Source organism: Hibiscus syriacus, unplaced genomic scaffold (assembly GCF_006381635.1).
Source record: "Hibiscus syriacus cultivar Baekdansim isolate YM2019G1 unplaced genomic scaffold, ASM638163v2 tig00111467_pilon, whole genome shotgun sequence".
Lineage (NCBI taxonomy): Eukaryota > Viridiplantae > Streptophyta > Magnoliopsida > Malvales > Malvaceae > Hibiscus > Hibiscus syriacus.
Window position 1 is genome coordinate 493,467 of NW_024063100.1, and position 25,083 is coordinate 518,549.

At 35.7% G+C, this 25,083-nt stretch overlaps 3 protein-coding genes, 1 long non-coding RNA gene and 1 pseudogene across 4 annotated transcripts; 4 read left to right on the plus strand and 1 right to left on the minus strand.

The window, feature by feature from the left end:
• Nucleotides 1-2,101: 2,101 nt before the first annotated feature.
• On the plus strand, nt 2,102-3,562 carry LOC120163617. The gene is made up of 3 exons (XR_005519670.1): nt 2,102-2,308; nt 2,890-3,258; nt 3,411-3,562. It is a non-coding gene; the product is annotated as an uncharacterized LOC120163617 (long non-coding RNA).
• An 808-nt stretch (nt 3,563-4,370) lies between these two features.
• LOC120163616 (GRB10-interacting GYF protein 1-like) lies at nt 4,371-5,850 on the plus strand. Its single transcript, XM_039173510.1, has 4 exons — nt 4,371-4,411; nt 4,504-4,576; nt 4,687-4,821; nt 4,905-5,850. The coding sequence occupies exon 4, from the start codon at nt 4,907-4,909 to the stop codon at nt 5,420-5,422; it is 516 nt and encodes a 171-aa protein (XP_039029441.1). The 5' UTR covers nt 4,371-4,411; nt 4,504-4,576; nt 4,687-4,821; nt 4,905-4,906; the 3' UTR covers nt 5,423-5,850.
• A 153-nt stretch (nt 5,851-6,003) lies between these two features.
• LOC120163615 lies at nt 6,004-9,040 on the plus strand. Its single transcript, XM_039173508.1, has 3 exons — nt 6,004-7,218; nt 8,334-8,485; nt 8,620-9,040. The coding sequence occupies exons 1-3, from the start codon at nt 6,849-6,851 to the stop codon at nt 8,647-8,649; spliced, it is 552 nt and encodes a 183-aa protein (XP_039029439.1). The 5' UTR covers nt 6,004-6,848; the 3' UTR covers nt 8,650-9,040.
• A 1,755-nt stretch (nt 9,041-10,795) lies between these two features.
• On the minus strand, nt 10,796-11,364 carry LOC120163626 (transcription factor TCP20-like). The gene is made up of 2 exons (XM_039173514.1): nt 11,192-11,364; nt 10,796-11,111 (listed from the first exon to the last, which is right to left on the minus strand). The coding sequence occupies exons 1-2, from the start codon at nt 11,362-11,364 to the stop codon at nt 10,796-10,798; spliced, it is 489 nt and encodes a 162-aa protein (XP_039029445.1).
• Nucleotides 11,365-23,522: 12,158 nt separating this feature from the next.
• On the plus strand, nt 23,523-24,069 carry LOC120163627 (annotated as a pseudogene).
• Nucleotides 24,070-25,083: the final 1,014 nt, after the last annotated feature.

The following is a 25,083-nucleotide window of genomic DNA, read 5'->3' on the forward strand; positions in this document are numbered from 1 at the left end:
CGAATATGTCCCTCAACTTTTGAAAAATTACACATTGGTCCAAAATTTTTTCTAAGGCTTGTACAATCTTCCAAATATCATTTATAACCTATGGAAAATTTTCCATAATTTCCCAACTTATTTCCTCATGGTCGAATGCTTTAGGGTTACATTTCTCATGATTTTCACTTAATTCAAGCATGAAACCAACCTCTATTCAACATTTCAAGACCTCTAGAATCAAACCCCTAACTTAATTTAATCAAAATACATTTTCCCTAAAGCTAGGGTTTGGCTAAATTCAACATAGGCTTATATTGCCATGTACAAGTGCTTTTAATTAACAATCATACTTGTATATGATTCTACAATCTCAAAAACATCATAATCTTTCATCAATTTTATAAACCCTAATGTGAACACAAACCCTAAAATTTAGGATCTTTGAAGACAAGCAATATTAGCATGCAATATTAGTACCAAATGATAGCGTTTTTTTCATGTAAAACAATTTTCTATTTCACGGCATAATCCAAAATCCAAAGGAAATTGCATAAAAATAAAATCTCTTAGGATTTCCACGACTTAGAGCTCAAAATAGGCTAAGTTTCATGAAATTTCTAAACTCAATTTCATGTTAATTTAGCCTTATTTAAGCTCAAATGAATATTAAATTCATTTAATTGGGTAAAGACCATTTTACCCTTAATGAAACTTCATAATTACCTTCAAACCAAGCTACATCAACCATATCATCTTCGAAAAGTCAATGATGAACAAATTATTTCACCCTTTACCATCTTGCCCATGACACTTTCCAAAAATTACAATCTTGCCACTTTAATCCATTAATTTAATAAATTTTTTGAATATATTTATAGGCAACAATTTATAAGTATAAAAAGTAAATACATTAATTCAATTATCATAGTTAATCATGCATTATAAATTGTGAAGAAGTATTATGTCACATTGTAAAATTAGAAAATTTTATTATTTTCTAACTTTATCAATTATAACTTGCACGTCATGTAAATGTCAAGTCAGGTAAATAATAATTTAGTTTAATAACAAGTCATATCATTTACAGGTAGAGTCAGTTACATATCAGGTTTATAATAGGTCAGGTTGATAATAGATCGGGTAATATCAATTATTTGATGGGTTATTCTCGGGTTCAGGTTCATACTAGGTCGGATGCAGGTTGGGTTCAGTTGTCACATTATCAGGTCAAATTCGAGTTCAGGTCGTTCTAGGTCGGGTGCAGGTTATAAATTTCCGGGTCCAACTCAGGTTCATGTCAACACCAGTTCAGACTCGAATCAGTTTCGGATTATCACCATTTCAGGTTACAAACAGTTTTGACTCAAGTCGGTTTTAGTTAATTTTGCAAGTCGGACCAGTTTTTTACATCCCTAATTACGAAGGTGTATGGTCAATAATACAATAATAATTATAATCTATAAAAATTTAAAATATTAGTATCAATAAATGTGATATTATTGATTAAATTGACTTTGATGGTATTAATAATTTTAATAAAATTATAATAATTTAAACATGACTTTATATAATAATATTTATTTTAATCTATTTATCTAAATGATTATTGAAATGATAAAAAATCACATTATATTTTTATATTCTTTAAAACACATAAAATACACAAGTAAAACTAAACTCTCCATCATCTAATAGATATTTTATTTATATATTTATTTGTTTAATCATAGGGTAAATTATACATTTAGCATCTAAATGTTACTTTTTTTTTATTTTGGTACCTAATTTTTTTTTTCAAAATCATACTTAATGTTTAGTTTAAGTTTCATTTTGGTACACTTAAAAACTTAACATTGATGTTGACATACCACCATAAGATAATACCACATTATCATTGAGAAAAAGTAAAAAAATACGACATCGAAAGTTATGTTAATTTTTTAACGACAGGTACCTAATTGAAATCTAAATTAAATGTTGGGTATGATTTTAAAAAATAAAATTTAAGTATCAAAATAAAATAAAAATAATAATTTAGATACTAAATATGTAATTTACCCTTAATTTTAAGCTCCTCTCTATCTATCTATTTCAAAGCGAAAAAATATTTAAAAAAAAATCTATTTTGTAACCTAGCAATCCCTCTCCCTCTCCCTCTATATATTTCCCTCTCTACCTGCGACTCTTTTTTTTTCAGAATCTTAAACGCCGCCGTATCTCCGTTGCGATCTCTGCCTTTTAGAATTCTCAATGGCTGACGGAAAATTAGATCTACCTGATGATCTCCTCTCCTCCAAAACCAGCTCTGATCACTCCTCCCTCAATGGTATTCTACATTTTCTTTTCCTTTTTTTTATTTTCGATCAATTACTTCTCTCGTTGTTTCCTCTAATTTTAAATTTTTGCATGCCTATTGTATTGGTTTCCATTTGGTTTCAATCTGTGCGTTTGTCTAAATCTTTTCGATTTTGTTATATCTTCCACTTCTTTTAATTGCGTTGTTATTCAAAGGTTTTCGCCATAAAAGCAAAGCAATTATAACAAAGAAGTTCACAATTGTTTCTATGTTGAATTATATTTAGCTCAAACCTTCCATTCAAATGCACTAGTGGTTTGATAACAGATGACACTTTTTTTAATTAAAAAAAGAATATTGGTTTAGTTGCTTGTCATAATTATTGTATAATGTAAACTGCCAGCGCTGACGTTGATATGGTACTTTAGTATGCTTATTATTGGGAAAGATTCAATTCATTAAAAGGTTCACCTGCTTCAAGGAAACTTGGCAGTTCATTCTCAAATAATTTTATAATTTAGGGAATCCATGGAAACAGGCCTTCAAGTTGTGGTTGTGTTTCTTCCAAATTCACCTATGGATTAATTATATTAGATCTTGTTAATTTTTAGGTGAAGCACGGGAAAGGAATCTGGAGGACAAGGGACTCACGGGGTTACTTGAGGACACCAAAGGTGATGATCTTTGTTGAATATTTAAGTTTTTTAACATTAAAAGCTTGAACAGCTCTTTTAGTATAAAATTAAACCTTTTCTTTTTTGGCCAGTAGATCAAGCAATTTCAGAGAGCAACATACCTTTGTCCCCACAGTGGCTTATGCTAAACCGTCTGATTCTAAGATGTTAGCTGCTGGAACATCTGGCTTATGGAACTCAATTTCTCTTATTAATGTTTTTAGGCCACTTACGTTCATTTCCATATGAGACTTGATGTGTTGATGATTTCTAGTCTTTTTTTATCCTTATGTGGTGGAAGTTTGGGTAACAATTACATCTGATGACATAAATATTAGTCAGACTAGATTCCATCATTTAACAATGCTCATCACAAATTTATATATGACTTTTAGCTTGTGGACAAATTTTCATTTTGGTTTGTATCCTTCCCGATTCGTAATTATTTACTCTAACAGGATATAAGAACGTCAAATTTGTTGCCCAATAAAACCTCTGGTGATCCCAATCCAAAAGATAGTTGGCATTTGGATGGGTCTTAACCTTGAGGTCGTGGGATCGAGTCTCACGGAGGGCATTTCATAATTCGGAGGCCTTCTACGGAAGCTGCTCTCAACCTGGTATTGGGGGCAGCCTACTATCTTATCTCCCCTTACCCCATTACATATGGAAACAAGGACAGCCATTTCAAGACAAGAAAGACTGGAGGAGGACTGCCCCTTATCTTGAAAGTAGTCGCCGTTGGCGTGAAGAGGAGAGAGAAACAAGCTTACTTGGCCGAAGAGATCGGAGAAAAGAAGACCGTCGTGCTGATATTTCATCAACAAAGGATGTTCCTGAAAATAGGACTTTGGCGTCTTCAGAGTGATGGCATGATTTTAGTAGTCATAATTCAAGCCATGAATCTCGAAGAGACAACAAGTGGTACAACAAGTGGTCTTTAAGATGGGGTCCTGAAGACAAAGAAAATGATTCTCAAACTGAGAAGAGGACAGGTTCTGAGAAGGAAGATGCCCGTACTGGCAAACAAGCTCTTGTCGGTGGGGTTCGCTTAGCTTCTGAGCGTGAGAATGATTCTCTTGATAAGTGGAGGCCACTGCATCGATTGGAAATTCATGCAGGTGGGTCTGCTTCTAACCATAGTGCTCCAGGATTTGGTTCAAAAAGGGGACGAGTTGAGGGATCAAATGTGCGATTTGCAGGACGAGGTAGGTCAAATGCTAACCTACAAATTGGGAGGCCAAAGTCTGCTTCTGCCATTGGATCTCTTCCTCTGGACAAAAGCAAAACTTTTAATGCATATTGCTACCCAAGAGGAAAACTCCTTGACGTTTACCGCAAGCAAAAGACTGCTCCAAATTTTGACATCCTGCCTGATGAGGTGGATCATTTATTACCAATAATGCAAAAATAAACTGTCGAGCCTTTGGCTTTTGTTCCTCCTGATGCAGATAAAGAAGTACGAGGCTTTTAATCTGATTTAGAGAAGAAATGTAGTCATATTTATCCTTCTATGTGGTTGCATCAAATTTGCTTGCTTGATTTCTGCAGGCTGTCCTTGGAGATATATGGAAGCGAAAAACTACAAGCAGTGGAGTGTTGCAAAATTCATCTAGAGAAACAAGTATGGATCCAGATTTTTTGCTAGTGTTTTACCCAGTAAATAATTATATATGATTGACGTTCTTAGTTTATCTTTTTGGTCCTAATCCAATGTTGCTGATGTGATTTCAGGTGAAGGGAAACAAAGTTCCTCGATTAACAGGGAGGATAATGTTGATTCAGGTGAGAAGCCTGCTGTAAACAATAACTATCTAGGGAAACATCCTGAGGCATATACGACTAATTCATTGATAACTGTGACCAAGGGTAGGAAACTATCATATTTAGTTGTCGTCTACCAGCTGTTCATTGAGAATATATTCATTGATTTGTTATGCTTGTCCTTACAGAAATGAATAGTTCTAAAGGTGGGCTGAGATGTGAGTCACCATCTGAAATAGATGTATGTAACCCATGCTTTTTATCAGATAGGGAGATTGGTGGGTCCATAAAAGATGCCGATGAAATAAAATCTTATGACTACGGAAAAGTCACTGATTTGAAAATGCAAAAACACCCTACGTTGGAGGATGATGAATCATCCATGCACTTTGGAGTGGGTGGCGAGCTTCCTGAAGACTCTAGTTCTCTATTTGATTTTTCTTCATTACAACCTACTGTAGGCCCTAACCAGATAAATATTAAGGGCAATAATGAGACACATTTGTTGGAAAGTGTTACTGTTAACCCTCCTGAGCATTTGAGTTTGTACTATCTTGATCCTCAAGGAGTAATTCAGGGACCATATCTGGGAATTGACATAATTACATGGTTTGAGCAAGGTTATTTTGGTACAGACTTGTTCAATTGGCGGATGCTCCGGACGGATCACCTTTCCAAGAACATGGTGAAGTCATGCCACACATAAGAATGTATTCTGGTTCTTCATCCAGTGGTAATGCAGTTACGAGAATGCAATTAGCCTATTCTTTGAAGGGAGCTTGGGAGAGACTGCATCTTCTGCTTCTGCTCCTGAGTTGAAGGGGTCTGCCATTGGATGTGATCAGAAGCGGACATTGTCCGCTGCTGAGACTTCTGCTACTGAGTTTCAGTTAAGACGGCCTACTCAAAGTTATCATTCTGAGCATTCTGAAGATCAGAGCCTCCATAAATTCACTGACGCTCAAGAAGAGGGTAAGTTTAATGGGTTGGAGCTATTGTTGATTTTGTTATTTGTTGTGTTTGTTAATGATGCCTTCCTTTCCTCCTGTGTGTTACTGAAATTATTTTTCCTGGAAGGCCCACAAGTGCTGCAGCTGATCCTGCAAATCATTTGTCCATTACAGATGAATTTTCGAAAATCAATATAACTTCTCATCAAGAGGATGAGTTGCATCCATTTGGTTTGTTGATATCTGAGTTGAGAAGCCCGTCTGGTTTGAAGCGCTCTCATTCATCTAATATAGCTTCTAGCATTGGTGATAGGGGACAGTTTTTAGATCTTTTGCTTGATAGAGAGACACATTTTATTGGTCAGTGTTGTTTGTACAGTTGCTGAACAAACTTCTTTTCCAGAGGTTTGGCCTGATGATTACAGAAGAAATGCTTCGTCTAACCCTAACATTCATCTAGGAACTACTGGTGGTTGGTCCTCACCTCACATGGAGAAAGAATACAGTGGTTTTAGCCTGTTACAGCAACTAATGTCACAAAAGTTGCCAAATGAACCACTTCAAGAGAAAAATCATTTCTCTCATCCCTTTCCACATTCTGCTGGATTTGATGGGGAGCAAATTCATGGTTTTGATCTCCAGAAGCCAATCCATCATTCAGCTCCACAAATGGAACATCTTTTGGAGCTTCAGTTTCAACAAGAGCGGCAGTTGGAACTTCAACGACAGCAGCAGTGGTTGGAACTTCAAAGATAGCAGCAGCAGCAGCTGGAACTACAGCTTTGCCACCACTAAATCAAATTGTTACAGGAGGAGCAGCAGCAGCAACATCTACAGCTGCCACATTTTCAATCTCAGCAATTGCTTATTGATCAGTTGCTGCGGCATCCAATGTCTGGTCCTGGTTATGGTCAGCACATATTTTATGCTGCTAGACAACATACTTGATCGAGTTCAGTTTCAAAGGCATATCCTTAGTGAATCACTGCAGAATTCTCATGCTTCAAGACACCTGGATTCATCATTGGAGCATATCATCCAAGCGAAGATTAACCAGAGTGCACTCCAGGGGCAGCGGACTGAATTTTTGGATTTAATGTCATAGGCAAGTATGACAATATGCTTCCTTTGGAGCATCAGCTTCGTCTTCAACAAGAGCAGGTTTAAGTGCAGCAATTGTCTATGGCTCTGAGGCAACAGTTAGGAATGGAGGGGGATAGGAGACTTGCTGGTTCATTGTCTGTGGATGAAGTTGGTCAATTTGTTGGGAATCCTAGCAATCATCATCAGGGTCATTCTATAGGGTTGAATGGTTCAGATCTTTACCAGAAGAGGCTGTCCCCTCTTGAAGAGCATTACTGCAATCTTAGAAAGAATCATGCTTTGGAGGATCTCCCGGAGCAAGGGAATTTTGACCCCAACTCTACAGCATTTGGCAGTTTGAATCTCCCTGCAGATACTCCTGGGATAAAAGTAGAAAATGCAAATTCTCTATATCTAGCTGAAAATCTTTACATGCACTCAAACAACCAACTTGGTCCTTCTTCTTCAGGTAACCACCCTCTTAGCCAGTAAGTTTCAATTAATGCATATGCTCCTCTTCCTGCGGCAATGGAGAGCTTCAACTCAAGGAAAAATGAGCAGATAGGAAAGAGTTGGACCACAAAACCGATGCAGCAATTAAATCTTGAAGCAGAATTGCAAAGAAGGGAGTCTGAAGTTGATTCAAGCCCTTGGGCATCAGCTGCAGGGGTTCATGACAACTCTAAGAAAGCTTTAATGGACCTTCTTCAACAAAAACTTGGTATTCAATCTATGCAATCATCAGAAGTTGATTGTCAACATTCTACTTCATCTTCTAGAAGGAGGGAAACCTTTTGGCCTGTTTCTGAGCAGCAAACTTCCAATTTCCCTTTTAATCATTTTCCAAACCAGGAAGTTCATGTGAACTTATTTCCGGAAGGCCTTCAAAATTCTGATTAAAGTGCCTTGTTGCAAGATCATTTGCATGGAGTTTCTGCAAGTGGTTCTGTCAACCAAATGGTTAACTGTAAAAGATTGCTTCTTAAAGCTGGTTCTGGCTCATTTGTAGAAGATTAGTCATTCTTGATGGGATTGAAGACCCTTGTAGTAATGCAGATGCTAACTTGATGAGAAAATCAGCTGCGGATAAATAGCAGAACTGGAAGCAAAGGATAAGGAAAATGGAATGAAAGGCGTGCTTGCTAGGAATGGTTCTGTGTCAGGCTTTGAGGACAACGTGCTAGTAGAGGCGACCTAGGAGTGTGGTGATCTACGAAGTAGCATCCATAGCCGGCACAATTCTCATAGTACTGGTAATCTCCTTAACAACATTTCCCCGGTAGCATCCATTTTTTATATGAATTAAATCTGGGAAGTGAAATGGTGCAGATGGGAGCGGTGGGTTTGGATTAGATAAGTTGGTTGGCAATGATGTTTCTACTGATAGATGAGGTTCTTTTACTACGTGCTATATGTAAAAGAATAGTATTTGATGTCCATCATCATGACTCGTAATAGATGCTGCTACAATGAGTAGGAGTCAATGTTGGAGCTTTTGCGTTAATTTTTTCGTTATACGTTCTTAGTTTTAACCAATCAAATTTAATTTGCAAAACCATCTAAAGGCCCTCTTTTATTGATAAGGTTACCTTCAATACTGCCAAAGGGACTGGACAAAGTTTCACAAAAATGCCCACCTGTGCCAAAGGTTTCTTCATCCCAGGATGTCTTTTCTGATCAAAACTCACTGGCATTTGTCAAACAGAACAGTTCTGCAAGCCTTGCAACTTCTGATGGTATGATTTCGACTTATCTTTCTTTAATTTATAAAAATGACGAATGAAGAAAAGAAAATTTTCGAGACCTATGTATCTTTTCTTAAATCGTATATATTTGTCACAATATCTTGTGTCTTATTGACCGGGTTCAGAAGGAAGACGGGAGACAGCGGCAAATCTAGGATCAATGAGGTGCGTAGAAACTCGGGCATCAAGCAAGAAAGATGTCCGTTTTAGAAGGACATCATCATGCAATGATGCTGCAGTGTCTGAAGCTTCATTCATGGAGATTCTAAAGAAGCCGATGCTTCGCGGGACTGAGGCGGCTAACAGCACTTGTTTGGAACCATCAGACGCCGTTCCACAAGCCGGACGCGGCAACAAGAAAGGGAAAAAAGGAAGACAAATTGATCCTGCTCTATTAGGTTTCAAAGTCACAAGCAACCGTATAATGATGGGTGAGATCCAACGCCTTGACGATTGACAACCACACTTACTATGTGCATTCCCCGTAAATCTTTTAACCCTATAGATGATTTTTGAGAAGCATAGGCATTGATTGATTTTTTTAATAAGGTTTTAGTAAATCTTTTAACCCCTGTAAATCTGAGTTTTTAGTTATCATTAATTGTAAGAGTCGCTGTAAAACCATTTGATCTTGAGCGAGAGAAGGGTCACCATAAAACATTTGGTAAATTTGCGTTTAGTATTTAAATAATTAGTTTTGGTCTTTCTTAGTACCTACACTTTCAATTTTTTTTAAAATAATACATAATATTTAGTTTTTGTTTCATTTTAATACTTTATTAAAAACTTAAAATTAAGTTTTGAAAAAAATTAAAAGTTTAGGTACTAAAGTGGACTAAAATTGATAATTTAAGTACTAAATACGTTAAGTTTTTAATGGTAAGATACTAAAATAAAATAAAAACTAAATGTTAGATATGATTTTGATAAAAAAAATTAAAATTTAAGTATTAAAATGGATCAAATTGATAATTTAAGTACTAAATATGTAATTTACCTTAAAAGCTTTTGATCTAGAGCGAGAGGATGAAACTCGTCACTCTTTTGCCATTCAATCCTCCTTTACCTCTCTATGGAGACAGAAAGATTTTGATTTCGATTAACGATTTTTTTTTATTGATTAAGATTCTCTACTTAAATTATTAGAGATGAATCACCTGTAACAATTAAGACTCATTTGTTTCAATCAATAAAATAAAATTTCGTTTGGCGCCGTACGACTGAGAGATGAGAATGTGGATGGGGGTTGTTTTAAAAGGTTGGGTCCATACAATGTAGCGTTTCTTATGAGCTAGGGTTTTAACTTAATTGTAAATCCAGAACATTTTTAAGTTTTATTTTATTAATCTAAGGTGATTATAAGATAATTCACAACCATTTAACAATGACTCATATATTCCTTTACACGTCGTGCTCAACTCCAGGACTTTAAGAGATATGTTTGAAAACAGAACTTTGTTGCTTCAACATATGGGGTTCAGATATGTTAGCAAACAGTAAGAAGCATACATGGCTTGGGCAGCCAGAGGTACTAAACAATTGGGCATTTATGTGCAGCTATGTTCTTTTAGAGAAATAAAAATTGATTCTTGATCCAACGTGAAACTGGACATATATGACTGTAAATTTTCATGTTTAATTTTCACAAACAAACCGATTGCCACTCCATCCAGACCCAGAGAAAAAGAAAACAAATAAAATGTGAAAATTACGCGTTCAGTACATAAACTATCAGTTTTGATTTGTTTTGGTATTTCAATTTCAATTTTTTTCAAAATTATACCTAACGTTTAGTTTTTGTTTCATTTTAGTACTCACCGTTAAAAACTTAATACGTCTAGTACCTAAACTATCAGTTTTAGTCTACTTAAACTTTCATTTTTTTCCCCAAAACTTAACATTAAGTTTTTAAATGAGATATTAAAATGAAATAAAAACTAAATACTAATTATGTTTTGAAAAAGTTAAAAGTTTAGTTTACCCATAAAATTTTCTTTACAAAACAATCAACAAACCTCTGAATCAAACAAGTTAATCTCAAAGCCAAGTTACTAGGCTGTGCAAAGCTCCACCTGCAAATTCCAAAGCAAAAAGAAACAAACACGAACCCTAGCCTGATCCTTGAGAATCATCCTTAGAAGTGGATTGAGATGCAAGGAAAATTGAGAGATGCAAAGTATCCATCCAGTCCCTGTAGAATTCTGAGGAATGTACTATTTATAACTTCACTGGCCTGATCCTTGAGAATCATCCTTAGAAGTGGATTGTTGCTGGTGCTGATCCTGTTGTTGCTGGAGCACCCTAGCCTGCACCATCTGCTGATAAATTTGGGTAAAAACTCGACGATTTAGAACCCCCTATATGACCATCTTGAGACAACCCAAGTTCCAAACCAGGGAGCTGCTGGTTATCCGCTCCCAACATTGAGGTGAAGCTCATCTGACCAACATTATTAGCCTGCAAGTACCACTGACTGAGGGCCATAACCCTGTATTGGACCCTCACAAATCTTCTATCTTTTGGTGCAACCCTGCTAATAGAGAGGCTCCATGATGTGAAACCGAGCCTCCAGCTGCTGCCAAAGCCGATGCCGGTATGGTCCCGCTCCCTGTGGCGGCTATTATTGATGGTTCAGCTTGTTGCAACAGCAATTATATCGTTTCCCCATTGGATTTTTGATCCAATTCCCTGGTCAACTGAAAGATTCTAGCTGCACATAAAGCGGGCATCCTTATTCTTCTACCTCTTCCTTCAACTTTGGTATGCCTATCTTTGTTAGGACTTCTCTTAGGAACCAACTGATTCTTCTTCACTTCTTTATCTGTAACAATGTGGGGATCCTTGCTTTCACCTGCCTTGTTCTCTCCCATGGTAAAAGGACCGTAGGGTGGGGTAAATTAAAGCAAAAGACAACATAAGTTTCTTATATTGAAGAAGATGACCAGACTTTCGTGAGTTTTCACTGTTTTTGACATGGAATGTGAAAGACAATATGTTAATTATAATTTCGAAATCCGACTGCACACCCAAAAATGTCAACAATGTTATCTTGGTTTCACAACACGTCTTTTTACCTTTTTTTCTTACACTACTGGACGATTTTTGACTAACATTTCAACTTTAACTACCAATTTCAGCTCCCCAATATTGTTTCCTCAGATTGATGGATTTCCTTACCTTCCTCTTCACTACATATTTACATGCTACTCCCTATCATTGCAGCAGGCAGATATATTGGTTGCATGACCATCCCTTGTAAGGGACTCAATTTTCCACGTCGATCAATCAGTTTTTGATAACGGTTTGCTTGCTTCTAACCCACTGTAGGACAATCTTTCTAACATGTCCAAAATGTCCAAAAGTGTAAAGGAGAAAACGTTAGCCACCTATTTTTAACGAAAAATTATAACTTGTCCCAACAGTTATGCATGTGTAACTATAAAGAAAATGACTCGTTCCATATCTACTTGTTTGCTTCTCACCTTTTCTTCATTCCTCCTTGACTCATGTTTTATAGCAGCTTGTTGGTTAGCTGAAATTCAGCATCCTCCCTCGTATAGAGCATTGTTTTGACAGATTTAGACAAACTTAACTCAATCAATCCCAGTGGCAAACTGTGGGAAAAATACAGTTTTTGACTCTGAATTTCATTCCCAAAGACTCCGAACAGCAGTTTTAGTTGTCATCATATGTACGTGTATGTAATTCACCACCTGCAGATTCAAGTGCAGAAAGTGAAGTTATCCGTTCACTGTCAGGAAGTTGATTGAAGCTAAGCATTCAACACAAAGGACTATGACATGCACACACGTGGTAAAAAAGGAAATTGATTAAATGGGGTGGCTTTTGTCTGGATGCTAACAGCAACTTCCTCCTCGTCTAGCTGCAACTTCCGACGGTGCTTGTGGGGGTATGTTAATTCACCACCTGCAGATTCAAGTGCAAAGAGTGAAGTTATCCGTTCCCTGTTGAAAACTGATTGAAGCTAAGCATTCAACATAATTCACACACGTGGTAAAAAGGAAGTACACAATTTAAATGGGGTGGTTCCTAGTTGAAGTTGTTTGGGGTGGCTTTTGTATGGATGCTAAAAACATCTTTTTTTCATCTAGGTCCAACTTTCGAAGGTGCTTGTCGGGTATTTTAATGTATTAGAGCCTTCAGTATTGTGCGAATGGCATGTTTTTTTGATTAAAAATTCATATGTGACAACAGACCTGTCTATTAGTAAGTGTAACTTGTGATACGTCTTTAAAAAATATTTATTAATACAGAAAAATTATTTTTCCTATTGCACACACGTGTGAAGAAAATTTAATTTCATATATTTAATTTTTTTTATTTTATAGAAAACAATCGTAGTATGATAAATTTTGAAAGATAGCATATAGCCTCCATATTTTGGGATACACCTACGTAGCAACATGAAAAGCATCTAATTGGAAATCTTCAATTGATAAAAACATGTCACTATTTTTCATGCATGTTATTTGAATTATGACCCAATTTCTTTTTAGAAATGGTCATGAAGTCACAATCAAGTACGGTTCTTGTATAATTCGTTCGATCTCTATGAATAGAAAGTTGAGATTACGGTTTTTGAGTGTAACATTATAATAAATCTTGTACTTTGTGAAAGTTTTTTTTCCTTTGTTCATCATTTTTCACTTTTAAATTTTTCACGTAAATCTTAATGTTTTTTTATTTTTATATTCAATTAATTTTTGTTTATCAATTATCGTTACGATATTATAACACCTGCATCAAGTGCAAATTCATTATAAGAAGAGAAAATAACTTCAGTGACCGAAAATGTCTTATAATATACGATTTTAACCAATTTTTTTTGGATTTACGAAAATGACCAACAAATTCGCAACGCGAACTCTAATTTCGTAACTTAGTTTTGAATTTCGCAACGCGAATATGGAAATCGCAACGCGAATATGTAATTCGCAATGCGAATATATAAATCGCAACGCAAATTTGTAAATTGCAACACAGAAGTCAAATTCGCAAAGCGAATTTTATTTTCGAATTCGAAACACAATATTAATTTCGCAACACAAATGTAAACAATATAATTGTAACTCATAACCTAAAACCCTAAAGCACAACTCAATCTCATCTCCATCTCTCACTCTCTACGGCGACATCCGTCCCTATATCCGGCGACCCCCCTCTATCTCCATCTCTCAGAGCCACCCTCACAACCATTCACGGCCACAAATAGAAAATCAACCACAGAGGGTTAGTTTTTTTAATTATTTTTATTTTGAATTTTTTGTATTATTATTAGATTTTTCATATTTAAATTGATGATAAATTTACTGGTAATTTCAATATATAGATTAACCATTTCACTTAGATTGCTTAATAAATTCATTCGGTTGCTACCAATACTGCTAAACTGTTTAGTCTTTAACCCTGTGAAGTTAGTATTTGTATTTTGGTTGAAGTAATGCAATTCATTCAAGTTTCAATTTGCAGAAGAATAGTTTTTAAAACTTAAATTCGCAACACGAAAATGAAATTCGCAACACGAAAATGAAATTCGCAATACGAAAACCGCAACACGAAAATGAAAATCGCAACGCGATTTTAGTTTCGCGTTGTGATTTTCATTTTCGCGTTGCGAATTTAAGTTTCAAAAACTACTCTTCTTCTGCAAATTGAAACTTGAATGAATTGCATTACTTTAATCAAAAAACAAAGACAAATACTAACTTCACAGTGTTGCGAATTTAAGTTTCAAGAACAAACTACTACTCTTTATGTTGTACTTGAATCTGCACTAAACCTATATGTTGTCCTTTTAAATGTGATATAAGTGCTTATTTCTGGAATGTTATTTGATGTATTTTGTGAACTATGATAGAATAATGACTTGAGTGAATAGCGTGCTAGTTTGAAACATATTTGGCTATATTTTCCCTGTTTAATATCATGTCAGTTTATAGTGTATAATTTGTAGTTTTTGGTATATCTAACTTGGTATGTTTATTGTTTTTGTTAGGATTTTTTTCGGCTTCATTGACTTTAAGGAATAAATTAAGCCTACCCACTACAATTGCGTCGACACTTACACCTGTACAAAGAAATTTGTTTGAGAAAACTTGTTTCGGGCCATGGCTGAAAGTACAACATCCAGGTGGAGATGCTATGTTGACCCATTTGTTTCTTCAGACCATGAGTAACGATCTACCCGAGAGGATACAACGTGGTGATGAAGAGATATGGTTTCATTTTCCACCGGCGTATACTTGTTTTGGACGGGAGGAGTTTTGCTTAATCACTTGTCTATATTTCGGACGACACGATGAAGTAGGTTGGTACACTAGTCATATCGCCCGCCCATCATGGTTATTTTGGGTTTTTCCTGAGCTGGCAAATGTGAAGCCCAGTTTACACGTCGACGATTGCAAAAGATTACTTCTTAAAGATGGTTTTACTCGGATGGATGACCTTGATGTTGTCCGAGTATGCCTTTTATTACTTTTGAATGCCATCTTTTTAGGAAAAGAGGGCAAACAACTTATTTATGAGGATTTAATATTATTGGTAGAGGATCTAGATGCATGGAACGTGTTTCCGTGGGGTTCATATCTATGGAAAGCTACTTGGAAAAAGTTGTCAACTGCCTTTGAGGACTATCGTAGTTTGCGTGGCCATGGTTCCAAATACACTTTGGTAGGCTTTATTTGGGCTTCTATATAATGTTTCCAAAATTATAATTAATTATTTAACAATTACTAAAATCAATGTTTGTGTATTATATTGTTTGTAGATTTGGATATTTGAGGCTTTTCCCATCATGCGAACATATGCCATCAAAAAGTCAAATGATATTCCTAAGGCTATTACCTGGAGGAGGATCCAACTGTACAGAGGCTGACACCCACAGAGGCTGAGCTTGTCACTGATTGGTGGCAAGCTAGTAAGCGTTTTTTATGGGACGGATGATGAGCACCCCCCACTTTGAGAGCCATCACCTGATCGAGCCGATTCTACAGCTCGACACCTAGAGCCATCACCTATTCCATCACATCATCGAGCCTCTTCTCCACCATCACCTCATGATAGGCGACCGAAAAAGATGCCACGACATTTATCTCCCTGTTCTCCACCTCCACGGGATGAGTTAGGGGAGTTACGTGATGAGGTCAGTGCTTTACGTGATGAGGTCGGTACTTTACGTGACGACAATGGTGCATGAAGTGATGAGGTACGATCTTTACGTGGTGAGGTAGATGTTTTACGCGATGATAATGGTGCTTTACGTGGTGAGGTATCTACTTTACGTAATGAGGTAGCCGCTCTACGTTAGATTGTTTCATCGTTGCAGAATGAGGTTCACGCTCTACGCAATGAGGTAAGTTTGTTTAATACTATACTAAAAATACAAATAACCTTTTTTCAGCATTATTTATTTATTTATTTACTGATTTATGTATTAATTTATTTTTAGCGGCCCGATAAGGTAGATGCTTTATGTCGAGTTTTTCTTGCATGACGGGGTTCACGCATCAGACGTCATACACGTGTCATTATGTCTCCTTTCACCCCAATAGTTCCAAGACTCCGTAAGAAGAAGCCCGATTCACCTGTCATAGTTCAAGAGATCCCTCTCATCGTTCAAAAGGTTGAAGAGAATGACTATTTCGAATGGGGGGTAAGTCTTATATTCTTCTTATATTGCATTTTGATTATTTTTTAAATTTTTTTATTAAATTCACTAATATATGTATTTTTTTTATAAAACAACATATTGATGCATGGGTTTCACGTCTTCTAATTATAAGGAAATTGAAGAAAATAAAAAAGATGCGATGGACTATTATGCCTTCTTCTTTTCACGTAGCTCACTTGAAGGATCAGAGAGACGCTTCATATGCGTTGGGTAATGGAAAAGATATCATTTATCCTGCGTGGTGGGAGGTCGATAAGGTTAGTATTTATTTTTGAATATTTTAAAGGTGTTCATAAATTTTATTTGATGTGAACAATTGAATTATTATTTATGATTGCAAGTGTTTATCCCTGTTATGGAACGTCGTCATTGGCTTCTCGTGAAAGATATTATTTGTAAGGGATGGAGCACTCATTTGGCTAAATACTTGGATGCGAATGATTATTGGACTAATTCAGGAAACAAGAAGCCAAATAAGTTAAAAGTTATAATGATAAGAGACGAGACAGCGCCACAACACACGGTGGGAGCCAGGAGGATTGTGGTCCTCTTGTATGCATGTGCTTGGAACGTATGACGACAGGAGGTAAACAGTTTCTACCTCCCACAGATAGAGATAGAGGTGCAGTAGGGTTGTGGTTTCGATATTTTATGTCTAGAGCGATATATTCGAGACGTTGCCTACCTGCATCCGCATGCTGAAAGTGTGCATAAACAATCATTTGTTATTGGTAAGTTTGAGCAAGTGTTGTTAACATATATACTCTTTGTTGGTTTGAAAATGTTTGGTTAAGTACCTAGAATTCAATAATTTGTTGTTTGTTGGTTTTAGATGTGTAGAAAATCTCATGGCCATAACGTTTCAGTAGGTTAATCCTGAAGTGAGATGCGTGAACAAATTGATGTATTTGGATGTAAGCTCCCTATTGTTAGGAGCATTTGGATATACTGTCTGGGGATGTCAAGTGTAAATAAAAATTATTTTTTTGCTTAATTGATTTGTTGTTTAATTTCAATCTGCATTGTGTTGAAGGAAAAAAAGACCTGTTGAAGGTACACTTTCGCAACGCGAAAGTCAAATTCGCGTTACGATTTTTGCGTTGCGATTGTTGCGAAAGTCAAATTCGCAACACAAAAGTCAAATTCGCGTTGCGATTTTTGAGTTGCGAATTTGATTTTCGCATTGCAAATTTGACTTTCGCGACAATCGCAACGTGAATTTGACTTTCGCGTTGCGAATTCAAGGAAAACACCTTCAAAAAGATAACATACAATAATCTGATAAGTGATAACAACTGAACATATCATAGCAATGTTCAAACTCAAGTTACTAATGCATGTCTAACTGAAAATGTATGCATTCACACATAAAATACACATAATAAAACATTTGCATTTAAAAATCACCTAAGTTAATAAGTCCCAAAAGGTGAAGTCGGTTGTGATTGGGATTTTGATTGCGATTTTGATTTCCTTTTGCTTGGCACCATATGAGCTTTGGCTTTTGACGAGTATCCATATTTTGGTAGAGGAAAAGATGATTGTGATGGCATTGTTGATCCACAGGTCAACCTTGTATGACCACTTTCCTTGCACCTACTACATATTTATATCCTCTTCTCTTCACCTTTAGACGGTATACGATCGTGATTTTTTGGTCGGCCAAGTAGCCTGTTGTCCATGACTGGTGGCAAAACTGTTTGTAAGTCATCTGGTATGTCCCACTCAGAAGGATGTGAAATAAGGTAGACAATCTCGGCATAAGTCTGTCGATATACTTCTGTAGTGTAGCAATCCATAGCGTATGCGCTTGAATCATCTTGGTTTAGATGAAGAGCAACTTTTATAACATGACCACACAGATAACCAGATGTTTGCCATTTCATACAACTACACGTCTTTGCATTTAGATCGACAAGCTCATTTAAGTTATTATCTAATACTTCAAACAAAGTGTTTGAACATGGTTCAACTCTCCATGACGTTGACTTCATAACACGTTTCGTTATCTTTTTTTCAGTCCATGGTATAACACGGCGTTCCAATCTTCCTATAAATTTAAATAAATAATACTTAGTAAAATATATTAAATATGATAAGTTACGAATGTAAAGAAATAATACCTGCATGGTTTCTTTTCTTGTAGTACCACTGTTGAATAGAGGCTTGAAAAAACTCCATTAACATAGTAATGGGTAATTTTCGGGAATGACGACTTAGAGCGTTGATTAATTATGCACTATTAGACGTCATGAAACCATATATTGCTCCAAGTTGATGCACTCTTGACCATCTTTCAAACCCGACATCTTCTAGTGTTTGAGCACATTGAGGCAAAACACGTCTTAAACAATTTATATGCTTATTAAAATCCACTTCCCGATAAGCTTTTATAGCCTTCTAGTATGTCCATTTGTGATTTTTTATACTAGCAGACCTTGATTTTAGATTTCTGTACAAATAAACACCACAAAGTCCATGAAAAGCATATGAGAAACACCTTCTAACAATATTATCAATTGAGTTTTCCCTATCGTATATGATTTTCATATTGCTAATAGGACCTATGCAATCCCTAAGATGCCCCATAAACCATGTCCATGAATTAGAGGTTTCAGATTTGCCAACCTTGTAAGATATTGGCAGTATCCCATTGTTAGCATCCATGGCTACTGCTAATAAGTTTACTCCAAGGTATTGACCTTTCAAATGTGCTCCGTCAACTATAATAACTGGGCGCATACAAGTAATAAACGAACAAATCTACAAAATAATATGCACAAGAAATATGATCATTTAAATGTGAAATGCATGTAACTAACAAAAATGAGTCAACAAAATTATATTGATTTACTAACCGCAGCACCAATGGCGATAAACAGCAACTCAAAGCGTCCATCTCTATCTATTTTGATATGAGTTACCGACCCAGGATTTTTCAGCTTTAAATTGTGACAATAAGCTGGCAGTTGGGCAAACGATGCTTCTGGCGACCCCCTCAACAATTCCAAGGCATAACATTTGGCTCTCCAAGCTTGAGAATATGAGATACTAATCTTGAACCGAGCATTTATGTCAGTCATAATTTCATGTCTCCGATATACCCTGCCATTCAAAAACATTAACTCAGCTAGAAAACCACCCAACACCTTTTTGTTTGCATCTCTATGGTGAGGAAAAACTTGGGTTCTTGAACATGTATGTTTATCAATAAAAGTCCTAACTTGAAACATTTCGCAATCTTTTATCCTCTTTGCAATCATACGCCACATACAATTTTTGTCAATCATACACTTTGTTTCGAAACGATCTTTGCTTGATTTGTTAACTTGTAGTTGATAGCCATCTTCCACACATTTCGTATACAAAGCTATCTTCAAGTCTTGATTTGTATCAAAATAATCATCTTTCTTGATACGGATAACTTTTGTGTAACAATCAACTGCTATCTTTACCAACTCTTCTTCCGGTATCTGAAGTAATTCTGGCATATTCGAGTTATAATCCCGTGGCATTTTCTTCTTTTTATTTTCTTCGGGGACTTATTCTTCTTCTTTTTCTTCTTCAGGGTTATATGAATTACAGAATGGATGTTCAATATGTTCATTCACAGTCGTAACTTCCTCCTCATTATCATCAACAACATCTTCCTCGGCAGCGGCTGTTTCATCATCAAAATTCGGGTATTGACCAATATCAAAAACATTACACGCAGGGTCATTTTCTTCTTTTGAAATTTCATCAAAATCTGAGTATTGACCAAGATCAAAGTCCGGGTATTAACCAGGATAAAATTTTGAATACTGACTAGTACTCACAATTTTTTATGTTGGCTCATCATCGTCTAACTGGTCAATACGAAAACTGGAATTTGGTGCTGAAAGTTGATTGGGATTTGGATTAGGGAAAGGTTGTGGGTTTTGAGATTGTGTTTGATATTGTGTTTGTTATTGAAAATGTGGTCAAAATTTTCTTGGTGATGAAATTGTGGTAGAACCATTAAATTTTGAGGTTGATAACAACATTGTACATTGTGAGCGCCATAAACTGGGGTTGAAGAACTTAGTTGATTACTACCTACTACTGACCCAACTTCACTACTTCTAGGTTCAACAACATACAATGTAACATCATCTTCTTGCAAAACACTAATGTAAGCAATGAATCGTTCAACATCTTCATTGTCGGTTAACAAATAAACATTACATTTTCTCTGATAAGATAGTCTAAATCCACTTAGGGGCTCTAAATTCAATTTCTTTGCAACACGTAACATTAGAGTTTCATAAGTTAACTTTTTTCATAACAGTTTTAGTTGAAGATTCATGGGTAAAGGAATATATTGTAAAACACCATGAACATTCTCCCATGACCCTCCAAAACACAAATCTATCCAAACATGATCAACATTAGATGATTTCATTCTACAAATTGTAAATTAATTTACTAAACAAACGAGCTATAAACTAGATAACATCACTAACTTAGAGAAAAACATATAGTTGATAATTTGGGAGAGAAATCATTGAAAAATTATATAGAAATAAAATTATGTAAAAAAAATTAGAGATGGGGAAGGATGTCATTGGATATAGGAACGGATGTCGCCAAAGAGAGTGGTAGATAGAGATGGAATGAGTTACGATTTAGGTTATGAGTTGCTGCTGTTGCGTAGTTTATATACCCAAAACATTTGTGTTGCAAAAATAAAATTTGTTGAGAAATTAAAATTCGTGTTGCGAATTCAAAAATCGAGTTGCGAAAACAAAATTAGTGTTGCAATTTAGAAAATCTTGTTGCGAAAAGGAAACTTGTGTTGTGAAAAAGAAATTTGCGTTGCGAATTTGAAAATCGCGTTACAAATTTGAAAATCGCGTTGCGAATTTGGAAAATCGCGTTGCGAGAAAGTAATTCATGTTACGATTGCAAAAACTGGGTTGCGAATTTGGAAACTGTGTTGCAAAATTGGAGTTCGCGTTGCAAATTTGAGATCGCATTGCGAATTTATTGGTTATTTTCGCAAATACAAAAAAAGTTGGTTAAAATCGTATATTATAAGGCATTTTCGGTCACTGAAGTTATTTTCTCTTATAAGAATCATAAACCGTGTGTACGACAACGCTATGGTGACATCACTGCTGGGGGAGCAGTTCAATTTATTAAAATTGCAAAAGAGATGCATTATAGAGATCATGCACAATAGAAAAAGAGGGAATACAAACTAAAAGTTAAACTTGCCTCACTCTTAGGTCTCGTGTTGAGATGTCCATGTTTCCATCTAATTTGGAAGGTCTTCAATTAGAAAAAGAATTGTTTATGAAATCGAATGAATTACGGTAGTTATAGATGGTTCACCGATTTTGATTTAAGTAAAAATTTATAGTTGATGAGAAAATAATCATTAGTTGGTGTCAATGTCTACATGATGAGGTAACAGAAAAATAAGTGAGGATAAGGTGGTTACATCTAGGCTGCATCCATTCTCTCGATCTTGGTCGAGAGGTTTTACAATGGCTCTTGGAATTGGTGTTAGGCATCGAGTCATTATGATGACTCCTTGTAAGCTAGCATGCTAAGTGGATACGGTCAGATGGTGGTGAAATTGATTCTAATAAATCACGTCAACAAGTCACAATTTCCCAAGATATAGATCTTTGAGATCCCTTTTTTTGGAAACATTCTTTGTATGTCTCTAAAACTCTCAAGAGATGTTGAGTGTTTGAGACTTTTTCTCCATAGCATGTCTCTATATGCTCTTTTTCATTTACAGTGGCAAAAGAGTAACTCTAATTATCAGGATAGAGGCATCTAAACTTTATAAACTAATATTAAGAAGAATGTACAGAGGAGTAAAGACATCTCAACGTTCACGATCAGTTTAGATGGGGCAAGTTAGTCTGCGATAATGCACAATAGATACAGTGAAGGAATTTCAATGCTTTAAAATTTTGCATGTGTGATTGAGGTATTTTATCTTGGTAAAATCAAAGAGTTGAAATACCTCTCGACTCTCGTTAGGGAAAAGAACATCTCGATGCTCATTAAAAAACAATGAAATCACTCCAATTGCTACTGTGGACGCTCTCCAACCCCTTGGGTAGTTTCCATATGCCATAAACTTGAGGTGGAAGTATTGTTTTTGTATTTTCTATTGATAATTTGTGTTCATCTCTAAAATTTTATAAGTTTTCTTTCTAACATAAAATCTCACGTCTATACCTGTGGTGAACCAAAACCACATCATGACAATAAAAGAGGAACTTTTCGAGGTAGATCCATTGAGTATTTCCAGCCATAAAGTTGAGTAAATTATCGAGTCCGCATGGTGTCATTAATGTATATCTCCACCTGACACAGTCATAATGCAGGACAGAGACAATACAATCAAGTCAATCGTCGATGAATTTCTCTCTAATTTGTCCACTTGATTGGATTGTGACAAAGAACATTCAAACAAAATCTTGTATCTTTCTACTTGTATTGACACACTCACATCTGTTACAGACCCTTCTAGCTGCCACTCCATCATCTAAACATATCTCTAAACATTCCTCATATGAAAAACCAAAAGAATTTGAAGTTAAACTCCTCAAAGAAATAATGAAAATGAAGGTAAGGGGTTGTTTGTTTGCCTCTTAATTGAACCATTCAGCGCTGAATACTGAACCGTTCAACATTCAACACGTTTGTTTCGCACCTCTGAATGATTCAGTGCTGTCTGATTCAGCAAAATAGTGTTGAATGATTCAGCATAAAAGTACATTCTGAATGATTCAGAGCCATTATCAAGTAGCATGTCACATTCAGAGTTAATTCATTCAGAGCCTCTGAATCATTTAGCATTTGAATCATTCAACGCTTAATCATTCTAAAGTAAACAAACAACCCCTAAGTCTCTATTCCATTGGATTCTTGGAATTTCATAAACATTTAAAATCCTGCTAAATTCACACCCTTGCTGTTGTAATTGCAGTTACTAGGATGGATGCAGCATAAACTCCAGCCAACTAATATTGAACCTTTCAAGGATTTCACAATTGGTATTCCAAGTTCCTTGAAACAATGCACAATCCATGCACAAGTCACATGAAAATCGTCACGAGATTGGATCAGTGCGGTTGAATACGATAATAAACTCGCCTGCTCCCATTAGATTCCATTGCACTCAACTCATCAAAGTTACTTATAGTGCATGTATTATGTTCTAATCGTCAAATCCTGATTTCAGGGAGCCATTGTGCATGTCTTTCTGCTCAGTCATCCCTCACTGATCAAGACCCCCATCCAAAATCAACATGTAGCTATGGATTTGGAGTCAAGGGGATAAAAGACAACTTTGGGGATGAACCATCCACTGTCATCTTAGCACTATTCCACGACTTTCTCACCATTGGAACGCTATGGTCCAAATCGATTATGAGCAAGCCTGTAACGCCAACATTTCACCACACTTCTGGAGAATATATCTGAAGAAAAAACTGAGGTGACCGAAAATTATCTGAAGCTCATCAATGATGAACTTGAGAAGTTCCTTGAAGCTGAAGAACATGGTTCCAATGAACCATCAGGAAGAAATAGTCCGGTTAACTCGATTACACTCGGTGGTAAGCCGATTCAAGAAGCCAATGCTCAAGATCATGGGAAGGCAATCATGTGTCCACTTCAAGGATATCTGTTTGGATCTTCAATTGAACTTGCAGAAACAAAAATTGCAGAAGAGAGTCCGATGGAAAAATGTGGGAAAGTGGAGATGAAGAACAAGCAAATCAATAAACCTGTTAAACATCTCATCAGCAAGATTCTGAAAAAGATTCATCCTTGTTCAAGGAGTTCCATTTCTTCTCCTAAAGAAACAAATTCTTCTGCAACCAAGAAAAAACTCTAAAAGGTGAGTCTTATGGAACTACAATACACTTTCTATAATGACTTTCTTATCAGTGTGGCTTGCAGGTCGTAAAACTATTCCAAAGAAAAGTCCACCCTGAAAGCTCCATTGCTGACAGGAAGTCTAAAAAATTGCATAGGAAGAAGATGAATAATGCCCCTTACACTGAAGATGAGTATACTGATGCAGACCATATTCAGCAACATAAAGATAGCAAATGGTTTCCTCAGGGATTAAGGTCAATTGAAGGATCCCAAGATTATAAGTTCCTCCCAGAACTACCTAAATATGAGCTTGCTGACTGTATTTCTGCAAGTGCAAATGGGGATCATTGGATTAAAACAGATGCAGACTGTGAGTAAAAACATAACCATGTTGGTCAATCAGATGAAAATCCATTAAAAAATCCAAAATTACATTATCAATATATATTCATAAACCTTATACAAGACATTCATTATTATATTTAAGGTTAACGTATAGATTATATTTTAACCCAAATTATAATTGATAATTAAATTAAATTTTAGTGTAATTTTAATAGCAAAGATTATTTGGTATTTAACTTTATTTAATAAGTAAATAATTATTTTAGAAAGAAGTCTTATGAAATAAGGTTTATTGGTGATCAAGTATTTGATTCTATAAATGTAGAGTTAGTCTTAACCTTTAGAATTATGTGAGAGAATTATTTTGAATAGAAGTAATCATTTTGTAGTCTTTGCAACTTTTGGGGTTTATATTGCAAAGATGAATTTTGTAGGGGTTGTGGGAGAGTGATTTGAGATATTCCCAATTTTAGTATAGATACTAGAGTTTAGGATACATGAGATATTATATGTTTACCGTTTGTGATATCACATTTATAGAAGGCAAAACTGAACCATGTTAAATATGATCTTTTATACATCTTAATATCACTTTGATTATTTTTACGTTTACAAATTCCAAACAATATATACGATTCAAGATACTTAACTTTGCGATGGAGTAGTTGACTACGGTGAGTAATTT

Coding starts and splice junctions, on each gene's coding strand:
- LOC120163616 (XM_039173510.1), top strand. CDS start 4,907: ATGAATAGTTCTAAAGGTGGGCTGAGATGTGAGTCACCATCTGAAATA.
- LOC120163615 (XM_039173508.1), top strand. CDS start 6,849: ATGGCTCTGAGGCAACAGTTAGGAATGGAGGGGGATAGGAGACTTGCT. Junction 7,219..8,333: donor ACTTGGTCCTTCTTCTTCAG/GTAACCACCCTC, acceptor TTTATTGATAAG/GTTACCTTCAATACTGCCAA. Junction 8,486..8,619: donor AAGCCTTGCAACTTCTGATG/GTATGATTTCGA, acceptor GACCGGGTTCAG/AAGGAAGACGGGAGACAGCG.
- LOC120163626 (XM_039173514.1), bottom strand. CDS start 11,364: ATGGGAGAGAACAAGGCAGGTGAAAGCAAGGATCCCCACATTGTTACA. Junction 11,112..11,191: donor TGTGCAGCTAGAATCTTTCA/GTTGACCAGGGA, acceptor CATCAATAATAG/CCGCCACAGGGAGCGGGACC.